General features: G+C 38.6%; 1 protein-coding gene across 1 annotated transcript; it reads left to right on the top strand.

Annotated features, from left to right (window-relative positions):
- Positions 1 to 5,547: 5,547 nt before the first annotated feature.
- Positions 5,548 to 11,163, top strand: LOC145786565 (protein FAM167A-like). The gene is made up of 5 exons (XM_082598243.1): positions 5,548 to 5,827; positions 6,595 to 6,675; positions 6,895 to 7,248; positions 8,295 to 8,460; positions 8,970 to 11,163. Exons 1-5 carry the CDS (start codon positions 5,660 to 5,662, stop codon positions 9,080 to 9,082), a joined length of 882 nt encoding a protein of 293 aa, XP_082454369.1. The 5' UTR covers positions 5,548 to 5,659; the 3' UTR covers positions 9,083 to 11,163.
- The last annotated feature ends 2,186 nt before the right edge of the window (positions 11,164 to 13,349 follow it).

Raw genomic sequence — 13,349 nt, 5'->3', positions numbered from 1 at the left:
GATGACGCTTGAGGCCTGGAGACTAAAAAGTCGCCCCAATAATTGCACCAGCCAGTATGGAATGATGATTCGGGTTGGAATGCATTCATGGAATGTCAGAAAAACTAAAAGGTTTCATCTTGTGCGTGGAAAAGCGTTTATTAATAGCCAGGGAAGTAGGAGTTTTCATCAGGTAGTCGAAGTTACAGATTCTCGTCAGAATATTCGCCAGAGTAGCGCTTACCACGAGCCCAAAGGAGCCTCAATGTATTTAAGGGTGTGCAGTGAAACTAGTGACTTACTCGTTAGGTTTTAGGAACAATCGTTGTTAGTTTATTTTTATCCATTTCAGCTTGTTATTTAAAGGCGAATTGATTATGCGACTACTGTACACTGTAGAGCAGGCATGGCCAAATGGCGGATCGCGATCCGGTTCCGGATCTTTTCAACTTTTTTTGTGGATCTTTCAAGTTGGCTCTGAAAAAAACTTCAAAGTATTTATTTTAAAAATTGCTAATTTTTTTTACTTTTTTTTTAAATATTCATCTTCATAAACTCGTAAAAATCGCTGTAAGTAACAGGAAACCACGTTTCGATAGTATTGTAAAATCAAAGCCCACTCATCATTTTTCTCTCTAATACCAGACCTGTTCATTACAGCACACTCATTCACTGATTTTTAATCAAATTATGTATATATCGTATCTTGACGCCTTGTTTTAGATGTATTCAAATAATTCCATCTTTTTTGTATGATACAAAAGGAAAAATGCACATCTTCAGCCAGTGGCGTAGCCAAGGGGGGGTTTTGAGGGTTACAACCCCCCCCTTTGCCACGCGTGTGACGTCACGAATCACGATATTGAGAATGATGCTTTCAGTTTCTATGTCTCTAAAACAAAGTTTGCCTAATTTTACACGAAACTGCATTTAAAAGAGCGAGTTTTGCCAATACCAAACATTCGAATATCTCAGCCAGGAATTAGCAACAAGAAAACATAGAGACTTAGCTTTATTACCGAAAAATGCCCAAGAAAACATGATCTTATCCTTTTGCTATGCCACCGGACAGCACTATGTTACAGGAATATTTATACCCACATTTTTGTTGAAAATGCTCTCAGAATGCACCGAATTTAAAGTAATTTTTAAAAATTTTCTGGGGGAGGCCCCCCAGACCCCCCGCCGCTGGGTGTCGTCTTCAGCTCATTGTGGATCACTAAGTTCTCAGATTTGCCGGTAGTGGATCATGGCCAAAATTATTTGGCCATCCCTGCTGTAGAGTATCTGTAGTCAGGAATGTAGAAAGCTATAGACAACAGTGGCGGATCCAAGGGGGGAGGGTGCGAATAGGGCAATCTTCCCCTCTAAAACTCAAAAAATATCTTTATTAACGGTGTATTGGCAAGGTCGGACTAATGGAGACCAACACATCATTGTTTTGTTGAAATCGCCCCTCCCCCCAAGGTTACTTTCTAGATCCGCCCCTGACAGACAGGACAGGAAAGTTTTTGTTACGTCACAATCATCGCTGCCCGTATCTTTAATTTACAACCATCCTGTTAAACATGACACTGATCTGGTCATGCGCCACTAAGCAAATACCACATCAATGTAACTACCTGTGTGGTTTGTAAGGTGGAGATGGTTTGATTTATTGTAGTATAGAAGATTGACAACAGTTTATTTTAACGTTGTACTTCCGCAGAAGTATTCAACTAAAAATACCCAGACAAAAAAATCTGTCATTTTTACATTGATTCAACGTCTGCAGACGGATTTTGATGTCGGGGTATTGCAACATTGTGTATGTTTCTTTGAAGCATAAAGCAATTAAGCAACTCAATGAACTTGCCTCTACCGAATGACATAAAGTTGGAATTTTTATAATATGAGAAGTTTGGCCATAAAACCGCAAAGTTGTTCATAGATATCAATATTAATAGCTTTAATGATTGGTATCCAGCTTCCGCAAACACCAACAATGGACCACACAAGTGATAGTCAAATAATACGTTTTTATTATGCATACGCTAATTAAATTTTCATCAGGGTAGTTTTTAGTTTGTTCTGGATTTGCAATTTTGCTCATTAAGGCAACACAGATATTTCATGAAGTGTTCTCATGGCCTGCCTCTATAATTTAGTTGCATTGTGATGAAATTGAAGCCCCCACACGTCAGCTGCGAGTGGAATGCTTGAAACCCCTCAAAGTGATGAGCCATGTCATGTAACTTTACCCCGAGAAGGGTTTATCTTCGTATGTTGGATTGGTGTTTGTTGTCACTTTGTTTGTTCACAGACAACAGGTTGCTACACGCGCGACATTCCCTGATTGAGGTTGTCAATGTTTCCGTTGAATCTACGTTGTTGTTGGTTGAATGAATGTACTTGACAGGTTGAGCTTAAGTGTTTCTGAGTATTCGATTTCATAACAAGTTTGATCAAAGATATTCCCAGCTATCCCCCATGAGGCTCACTGGGAACGCCCCATTCACTGATAAGAATATTTCTTTGCACGCGGAAGGTTGAAGAGAATTTGCGATAATTTAAACGAACAACTTCACTGTGAGTAGATGAAATATTATGTTTATTCAACGTCTTAACGATACCAATATGTTTGCATAGTTAAAGCAGTTAAAAAACTAAGAAACCGAAAAGTAACATCGGCATAACGTTGACCAACGTAGAGCAGACGCATTGTTTCCTTGTTGGTTTGATATCATCTTCAGGATGCCCCTTTATAAATACCAAATGCAACTGTGGTTAGCGAGCTGTATCGTCGAAAGGTCATACGGCATCTATATGTTGTCAGCGCAGATCGAGCAGATCGCAATGTTGCAGAAGAACTTGCAGATCGAACTTGGGACACTTGCATCAGTGTTTGAACCACCGAGTCATGTTCGACTACCAAGGGTGGTAGAGTCAAGCAGAAAAGGGGTTGTCTGTATAGTTTACAAAGTTGTTGCGCGGCTGTTTATGAAAGAAAAAAAAAGAAAAAAACAAGACAAAGACCAGATATGGCGATGCACAATGAAACGAGTAAATGTTGAAAAAGCTCTGCTTAGTTCTAAAGACTTTTTGATTGTTCTGCAGTTCACAAGTGTGACGTAACATTAGGCCTGTGTCGAAAGTGGATCGGGGCAATGCTTCTGATGAAAATGCCGTCATTTTCAGACCACATATCTCAAAAAGTATCCCACTAATTTTTAATTTACTCACAAGGGCCACATCGTCCTTGCCAGGTACGTCCTTGCAACAATCGTCTAAATTTAAACAAATGAGCTGTCGGCATTGTGAGCTCACAATCAACAAAACATGACCACTCGTGACAAGAACATCCCAAACTCAATCAAACAAAACACTCTTCACTCTGTTGGGTGCTCGCCGTGCCATGGCACGGTGGCAAAGTGAAGGGTGCATGTCAAGGTTATATTGGTTTGCTGAAGCTGTTTGAAAATCTGTTCTGTAGCTCCACCAGTTCCGCCGTAGTGAGAAGGAGGCCACGGTAAGTCAGATTTTGTGGCAACTTAGTATTTACTGATTCAATTTAGCAGAATAAATAAATTACAACTATATTTAACAAGCAATTCTGTCGCCATGCGACATCTTTTTACAAAATTCTATTATCGATTGTGATTGACAGCGAAACAATCGCGGTGTTCTTTCATCTTGTGATGCAACAATTACCACAATTTGGAAAACCCAAATTGTCGTAATAAGAACGATTTATGAGGAAGATGAGAAAGTAGCTTTGGACAAGCAAGCATTTCAATAGCAACGTGGGGTCGGTGCATTGTAGGAGTTGCCCTAAATTGTCAACGAAACAATGCTGTTGCCTACGAGCTTCTAGACTTGAGTAAGTCCACAACCTTTTGAGTGACGTCACACAAACGAAGTAATGACATCACAAAAACCGAAGTGTATTGGAGATGATTTAAAAACAAAATTCAACAAAAGATGACGAAAAAATGACGTAAACAAAATTATTTAAGAAGCTTATTTTTGTGCTAATAACATTTTGAAAATAATGTTGAGCATAATTCTGCAGGGGAGTCTTATCTACCATTTGGTGGGATCTGTTGTTGTCCGTGTGAGCAAAGAAGAGTTAGCGGCCTCAGTAACTAAATAAACTTGTATTCTGTATAAGTAAACATTGACCTTGTTCGTTGGGCTGAAGTTATCAAAGCCGGGATTGTTTGCAAACATTGGAGGCGGGCATTGCAGGTTCACAAATCATTTATAGAAGTGCATCAATAGCTCAGTAAATAACCTGGCACCAGTTTAAAGTCTACATAGAATTGACCAAAGTCAAACTTGAAGTTTTCGAATTATCTTCCGGTAAGCGATCAAATTTTGTAGACCAGAGTTTCCTAAACTGTGTGACGCAAGTGCCAAAATGTGGGTAGCAACTGTGCCTCGAAAGTTTGGTGAGTTGAATGTTGCAGCCTTAGCTCAAAGCTGCGAAGTGTCAAATTAGTCTTAAAAGAGCGTTTGCTTTCATGTTACAGTGAGCTCCTATAGTTTGCAGACAATTAGCTGCGCAAACGTTTGATCTTCAGCCTCTCCCTGTTGATGTCATTCCCGAAATCAAAGCAATTGATGCACAAGAACAAGCAAATCTTTTATATTGCAGTAAATAGTTTCAACTTAAGTGATCTCTATCGTGTATAGTTTTTTCAACGTATAGTTTTTTGGCCGCTTTGATCAAAAGTAAGTGAGAAGCAGAAGGGCAATGTGCCTCGGTAGATTCTGAAATTCTTTGTGTGCCGTAGTCCAAATAAGTTTAACAACCGCTGATGTAGACGCACGACCCGCGATGTCTTCAATTGTATTCGTTTCATGTCGCGTTCTGACGATGAACGCGTTGACTCGATTAAACTGCACATGAAACAGCGCATGGCTGCTTTCCCACAGTGAACCCAAAGATAGCGCGACGTTTGCAAGCTGACAACCACCAGGCACGAAAATATGGCGCATCTCAGGAGAGCTTTGTTTGTAAACCAGAAAGGATTTAAACGATTTTAATGATAACCATGTTGTAGCCAGTAGCAACACTGTAAGCCGAAGGATGAGTTTGTTTTGATTTTCAAGCCGCCCGGTCGCCAGCAAATCTGTCTTTATACATTGATTCAACGTTTGCATACTATCATTGTAAACCGTCATCGCTAGAAGGCGTCATCTTGGATAGGACTAAAAAGTGCTCAACATCAAATTTACGTCAAATTAACCAAGAAATGAAACAAATGATTGAACGGATGAGCTTGTTTATGAGGAAAGTTGCTTCGCCTGACTGGCTTGGCTTCATGTTATGAAGGCTGTTCTTAGAGCAGTACGGCCTCGATTAACCTTTCAAATTACCGGTTTAGTTGAAAGGTGTTTCGACGCTAGCTCGTTTGACATTATTTTGTGCTTGAAGAAGCAAATATTTCTTTCAGCGCTCGGTAGATGAATAACAAACATGTTCACATTCTTTGTTTTTGAAATGCGTCCATGAACGTCTTCAGACAGTTTAGTTTTTATCCAAATTTACTCAGAGTTCTATTGATCAAACTTTTTGTAGATTCCTGCAGATTGTAAGGCATTCTAATTTTCAGTCTAAATCAGTAAATTGTTGATTGTGACGTTTTAAGAAGCTCAATTGCAAGTGCACTCTTCTGTAATTGTGTAATTATCTTTCATGACCACTATGATGTCACCAATTACGCCACCTGTGACATCACTGAGGGTACCAGGCAACAGTGGATTAGAAGGAGTGGAGACTGTCAATGATTTGCTTAAGTTGAAGGAAATATCCAAGAAGCTTCATCTGGAGACAAGGAGGCCATCGGTCGTGCAATGGAAGCAGGTTTGGAAAATGCCACCTTTTGTGGGAGATTGTCTAATAATAATAATGTGCTTTCATCTGACATTCACAACGTGCGTTGCAATCGGCGCTTTAGAATGCGTCAAAATTATAATTTAACAAAATTTCTACAAAAAAAAAAAGCTGAAAGTCAAGAAGGAAAAACTAGTTTTCCTTGAATCCTTATCAGAGCTATGAACCTCATACTCGCGTGATGGGATATTTTAATTTGGAGAGTTCTTGGTTGTTGACATCTTGTTGAAATTGTTGAGCCACATTGGGCTTGGCAATAAATATTGTTTACATTGAAAGAATTTTTATTTTGTTTCCTACGACCCAAGAACACAATTTGTTTAAGATAACAAAAAACTTTGTGATTGAACAATGAGAGCTTTGCTGACTAGCGAAAGTTGCGAGGAATCTCGAATTAAAATTACAAGGAATATTTTCAAGTGATCGAAGTAGCAAATACTTGAAGTAACTTGTTGAACTTCATAATTGCAGCAAGTTATACCAGAAATCGCAGAAAATATCAAGAACTCGACAGTTTTGAGATTTGGTAAGTCAACACTCAACGGCTGATTGTCAATACAAGCGTTGTCGCGTTGAACGACTTTCGTTCGCTGAAGTGCTTCACAGCGACATGAAGAGCCATTCAAAGTGTTTATGATGTAACAGTTTCAACCGTTTCTAGCGGTGATAGTGGCCAGATACTGGCTCTAGGAAGAGGAGGTGTTTGTGTGCTCTTTTTACCCGATGATTGTTTCCAGGTAATTGAATATCGCAAATCGACTGGGCATTACGCAACGCATCTGCATCTTGAACATCCGGACATTGTTGCGCAACAAACGGTAAGGGAAGGCGATAAACTTGGCGTGAAAAAGATGGTTAAGATTATTGCTTCAAACTTTAAAGTTACTTTAATCTAACTCTTTTAAGGTTAATGTATTCCATGAAAATAAAATTTTTGCTAAGAATTTAAAACAAACTTGCAGCCTTGTTTTGTAACTACCAAGCCATTTTGTATGGAAATTACTTTTATGATTCGAAAAAAGGTATTTTATTTCTAGAGCACCCCATTTAAACATCACAATGACTCATCGCGAAATCTCAATGATGTCCCTGTCGCAACTTCGCCTGGTAGCCTTGCAAAGTCATCAGCACAAACTTCTTCCCGAAGACAACGCCGCATCGCGCAAATCGCTATCCCTGAGCTCACAATTGAGTGTCCTCCTGGCCAACATCCATGTGACGATGGCGTCACAAACACCACCTCGGACCCTTCTCCGCTGTCACAAACCGTAACGTCACACAAAACTTCCAGCGACAAGTTGTCGCCGCTCGGCTCTGACGTCGCTAGCGTTGATATGACGTCACGATGCCAAAGAATCAATCAATCGATCGAGAAGATGAGACGCGATTTGGTGAGTTGACGTAGTTTTCGATGTGGATTCCATGTTTAGAGCAGGGAGCTGAATCCCTGAAAAGACCAACTCTCCATAAATCAATTAAAATGTGAATCTGGTTTAACCTCACACTCATCGCAAATGTAGATGTGTGATGAGAAATCCATTCAAACGAAATATTTTGTTGATAAAAATGTTTAATTTTTTAATATGGAAATATTCAACTAACAGCGAACATCAACGTTTTCTGCTAACAATGAGGGATGACCATCCATGAATTGCCTTTGACATTACCCAACGAAAACTGCTCTTTTCAAGAGAAACCCTCCATTAGATGTTCTCATAAAGTGATTGTTTTGTCATAATTTGAATGTCGTTGTAAAAGTACAGGATCTTACATGACGTGATTTGAAATTGCGACATTAAGCAAAGAAATCGATCAAATAAACAGAAACTACAACAAACCGGTTGCGACGTAGACGGCAGCAACAAATTGTCGCGACTACGTTGAGTAACCATTGAATCGCATGTTCACTATAATCACCACAAACCATCTTGTCTGTACGACTCACGACAGGTTCTCAGGAACCAACGTGTTGTAAAACAACATACGTAAGCATATTGCATACCTTCTGATGAGGACTTTCTGACGACTGTGGATAAATATCTGTGTTCGAATGTGACCACTAGAGGTGTTTGAAAGCGGAAAAATATCTTGAAGTTTCGTTTCGATTCAAGTTCAAATTACTTTTATGTTGATTGCACATCCAACTGGTGATCGGAGGGGTACCTGTTCGAAACCCAGTAAGAGCATATCAGTCAGTATCTTGGAAAGACACCTAATGCCATGCTTAAAAGCGGGCACTATAGTCGGTATATTTGCACACCCGTCCACTTCAGTCAAATATTTATCCGACAAACATAAGAAATAAAACTCGAGATAAAATTCCAAGGGATGTTGCACTTTGTGGCGACTATTTGGTCCGGTTGTAGCATAATCCAGTAGCAGCTTTAAAACTATTGTGATGTCATGAATGCTTGTTCAAATGACGTGCTTGGTTCAGATGGTGATGAGGATCGAAGATAATAAGCTAGCCCGGATGTTGCTGGATGTCCGAAGCGAACTGACGCTGATCAGAGCGCAACGAAGCTGCGACGAGCACGCGGATATGCTTGATGACGTCACATTCGAAATGGAGGAGGAAGAAGAGTTGACGAGGTTGATCAAAGGTAAGGAAGTCGATGATGATGATAATGATCAAGATCATCTTGTGATGATGATCATAATGATAATGATCACCGATCATGTAGCGATGAAGCCATCTTTATCATTATCGTTCTCTTGTAATTATCATTTTTGACTAACAATAGTTTTCGATGAACAGTACAACAAACATGATTGACCCAGAGCAAAGTCACATCAATACGATAACTTTAGAAAATATTTTTTTTGTATACAATTGATAGACAGCAAAATATTTTGTTTGGACAATATCATTCAAACAAATAAGAGTGGTGGCGGAACAAATTCAATCGTCGGAGATTTAATCAGCTTGATGTGTGCTCAATACGTTGTTTCCAATGTGTGTTAAATATTATTCACACTTACCTTTCAGTATTTGATTATTATTTTCTTAATGAGGACATAAGTTGCGCCGAAAGCATTTAATTTTGTTTTGTAATTTGTTCGAAGGAGTTATTTCTCGTCTATGTTTACAATGAAGTGTGTTACTCCTCAGCTTGTGATCTCTCGGATGGTAAATCTTCTCTTCTGCTTTCCCATTTTTCTCCTCTTCGCCACATCGGAGTCAGCAAGATGAACCTCAACATCAGAAGATTTTCCATAAGATGAAGCAAAACATCCGGAAGTTGAAAGAAGAGCTGGAGAAGCAAACTAATAAATTCGAGATTGCTCTTTGAAGACACGGAGTCAAAGGCAATCCTATCATCCAGAATACAATCACACACGGTCAATTGTTACGTCATGATTTCTTTTTGGGACTCAGTCGCTCATCTTGGGTATCCATTCGCTTTGCTACTAATACTGAACAAGACTTGACTCCAGATGTAAATCGTCAGTTGGTTCAGAGAGACATTATCCTGATTTCGTTGTGGCAATCGGCTAATCAATCTACGTTTAACTGAATATTCCTGGTTTGGAATGTGGTTTGGGGCTTCAGTTCTTCATGAGCTGACTTGAGCGAGTACTTTGAAACTTGATAGAATCTCAAATTGTGAAAACTCCTTGAATTGCTGTTCGTTCGATCGTGCTGTTGAGAAGTCTCAAGTACTTTAGTGCTTTCGTTAAATTTCTATTTGAAATATAACAAAAACTTTGCAACATTGAGAAAGCAGAAAAGGCTATGACGTTGCACATGTGACGTTGCACATGTGACGTTGTATATGTGACGTTGCATATGTGACGTTGCACATATGACGTTGCACATGAAGTTTGTGCTGGCTACGCCCCTGGGCGGGACGTATCAGTTGGTCATTGCTTTTCAATGCATAGTTTTTAAGGAGATTTTCAAAAGCATTGGAATGCGAAGCAATCAATTGGGAGTAGGAAACGTTAAGTAAACAGTGCTTCCTGTTGCCGGGTACATTTCAATCCAAATTTTATTTTTCTTGTCTAGAAATTATGGTTGACTCAAAATTTACAAAACCTCATCAAAAGAATTCAGAGACTTGAGAATTCATCAACTCAGCATAACTCTAAACACCTTAAGAATTCAAGACATAAATGCAATGGTGCTTCGTGCTCGTCAGTTGAAGCTGCTTTAGCAAACGAAATACAGGTTCGTTTTATAACACGTACTTTCGGGAATACTTCTTTCAAATATATTAACTGTTAATCATAGTTAATGTGTTTGTGCTTAGCGTTGCGTTATTTTGGTTTAAGGCAAAGTTGTTTTGACTGGACTAAATTCTTATATAGCTACTGTTGCATTGATATGTGACTTGACAGCACTTCAGATTCATTTTGTTTGGTTTTGGAAATTTTGGGTCGACTCACCTTTCCTGCATCCTTTCACCTAATTCAAAGAGATATCTGGAAACTTATTTAACGCACTCCATTGGGTAGCTGGCTTGCCGTTCAGTGCTTCCAGTAATCCCGGATCACTCTTCGTTAAATGACGCAAGTCTTCAATATATCACTGGCTAAGGTTATTGAACGTGTTCCCGTTCTCACTCAGTTCGTTTCTGTAGCGAACATATCTACATCATGTTTGAAACACTTCATCTGTAAATGTCAGACGTATTGAGACATGCAACAAGTTGAACAAGATGTCATTGTTGAGGAATGGAATGTGTCGACCTTAATACCTTATAACTGATCACAGATCTTCGATCGATTGCTCGCACTTATTTTAAGTCATGTTTAAAAACTCTGATGGAAAAACTCAACTATCATTTTTATTGGTGTTTTAAGGCTGCCAAGACATGTGTGCCACCCAATACCTGTGGCGAGAGCTTGGCAAGTAGATGGGTCTTTGAACCTTTGAGTTTAGATGGTCAATTGATTGCTGTACCACTGAACTAACCCACTTTTGCAAAACGTTGCTCTCGCAAATAACTTTTGGTTCTACTCTCTCAAAAGCATTTGATTAAAAACTTGAAATTTTAATTTGTTCCGATCCAACTTGCAGCGAATCCGCTTCGACCAATCAGGCTACAATTTGCACTTAAATTTTACTTAGCCTACCGTACTCTTTTTGCTTTCTAAATTTTAAACTGATTGTCATTTTTAGGCATCAAGGGCGTTATAAAGTCTGCGTTTTGACGCTTCTACTATTTCTTAGACCTTAGCTATGTTTGGTATATATTGTTATTTGTTGTGATGATCAGAAATGTTTGTGGAAATTCTCCTCTCAGTAGATAAATTGGATCTAAGATGTGAACGATATATAAGAATACTATAAATAAAAATATAAAATGGGCTAAAACAATGAAAACTATCAATACTACAAAAAAGTGCTCAATGCTAAGCAAAAAAGCAAAGCAGAGCAAATTAAATCAAATATAGTTATTACTATCTGAAGCCTTTACAAATTGTTTCACCTAACGGATCATCAGAAGGTCTTCATCCATTACTACAAAGTTTCAATGGATTTGTCCATCTGAAAACCAAGCAACATTGATGGCAACCTCTATGACATCACAAAAAAGCAAATGCAGTTTGATGATCAATGCAACCCGTAGTAATCTGAAAAAAATAAATGGAAATTGTTTGTTTAAAAACCTGTAAAAACTAAATGAGATTTATAACCTGTAAGAATCAAATGAAATTTAATTTTTTCAAAACTATAACCTGTGAAAATCACAAGGAACTGTGATGATGCAATCTGTAGCAACCTGAATAAATGAAATAAAATCTGTTTATAAACCTGTAAAAATTAAATGAGATTTATAACCTGTAAAAATCAAATGAAATTTTTTTTAAAAATAACCTGTGAAAATCAAAAGGAATTTATTTTATTTTGAAGTACTTGAGTTTAAATTTGTTTCTATGACGACATTTACACACCAGTTCGGAACGCTTGTTCAAAAGGTGGCCACTATCAGCCTTCAGAATGGCCAGCTTTTCAGCCAAACATAGGCCACAATTATTACGACCACCTCCACTGTAAGGTCGAGCATAGCTGTGGATGGACCAAGATATTTTAGGATCAACACCCTTGTCCTTAAGGTCCCAAACTGCCTTAGATAGTTCGGTGCTGTTTCGTTTAGAACTATCATTAAAGGTACATTTATGGTTGGAAAAACGTTTTTTAAAAGTAGTTTCACAACAACCAATGTAATTAAGGACCTTCGGGCCGTTATCAATGGTAGCTTTGTAAACAACGGCCTTCTGCAAGCATTGCCCATTCAAAGGACAATCTGTCTTCACCCTGCAATTGCAACCAGGCTGCGATGGTTCATTATCAGTCTGCAATATTGCTTTATTGTGGGAGGATATGATGCTTGCAACATTCGGAGTACAACTGTAGCTCAGCTTAATAGTGTTACGGTTGAATATTTTATGCAATCTATGATGGGGCGGAAAGTGTATGGAAACAAGTTTGAAAAATTCCTTACCAATATTGCTATCAACCTGCAAGCTAAAAGGAGGGTTAAACCATAAAATTTTTCGACTCCTTTTCCTAGATGTTCGTAAGTTATTAGCAGGGTTGTAGCAAACTCTCTCCGCAAAACCACTTTTCAATAGGGCATCATTATAAAGAGATGCGGTCTTATCAAATTCATATTGGCCAAATGATGTGGCGGACAATCGCTTAGCAATCATAGTCGGGATTTGTTTCTTAATGTTGGGTGGGTGATTGGACTGGGCATGGATGTAAATGGGATCATTATTGGGTTTTCGATAAGGCCAGAATTTACCAGATAGCAAATTCAAAGTAACGTCAAGAAAATCAGTTTCAATTAGACCAGTATCCACAGTAATATTTAAGCCATGTTGTTTAAATAATTGAATGACATTTTTTCTCAAACTATTAACTTTAGGGCCAGATAAATTACGCAAAATAGCCAGACCATCATCACGATATAACCCAAGCATGTCTCTGTCAACAATAGCAGAAAGTTCGTTCATAAGAAACAAGCCGACCAACTCACAAATCTCAGCACCATCAAATGAGCCCATTGTAACATCGAACAAACCATCTTTCTTAGCCCAAGTTTCACCACCATCAAAAAGCAACGATTTCCTAGCATGGAAAATTGTTTGTATGATACAATCATCCAAATCCACAAATGGTTTGGCAAACTCAATTGCTTTACACAAAAGCTCCTCCGTAATGGATAGGTAAAAATCAACAATGTCAAATTTCAAAAAGGTGCATTGACGTTTAGATGGAATAGCCTTAAACCAGGATAACACAGAGTCTGTGTTTTTCCATTGATTCAGTCGTGATGCATCACGGATGGTTACGTTAATAGAGTCCAAGTATTGTTTACTTATACGGCCAATCTGGGACTTGGAAGGGTTAATCAACCTGCATTTAGGGTTCGATGTAAAGTTAGGTTTATGATCTTTTAGCGTAATAAACGCTGGGTTGCTTGATACTTTTTCAACCCGATCATCAACCTTTAACGCCTTGGCAATCTTTTTAGCCTCA

Source organism: Aplidium turbinatum, chromosome 17, assembly GCF_918807975.1.
Source record: "Aplidium turbinatum chromosome 17, kaAplTurb1.1, whole genome shotgun sequence".
In the NCBI taxonomy this organism is placed as follows: domain Eukaryota; kingdom Metazoa; phylum Chordata; class Ascidiacea; order Aplousobranchia; family Polyclinidae; genus Aplidium; species Aplidium turbinatum.
The sequence above is the reverse complement of the archived record's forward strand: the minus strand, read 5'-3'. Positions and strand labels throughout refer to the sequence as shown.

Bases quoted from the DNA above. Each gene is read 5' to 3' on its own strand.
- LOC145786565 (XM_082598243.1), top strand. From the start codon at position 5,660: ATGACCACTATGATGTCACCAATTACGCCACCTGTGACATCACTGAGG. The intron at 6,676-6,894 runs GTAAGGGAAGGC...TTTTATTTCTAG, and splicing joins ACATTGTTGCGCAACAAACG to AGCACCCCATTTAAACATCA. The intron at 8,461-8,969 runs GTAAGGAAGTCG...GTTACTCCTCAG, and splicing joins GTTGACGAGGTTGATCAAAG to CTTGTGATCTCTCGGATGGT.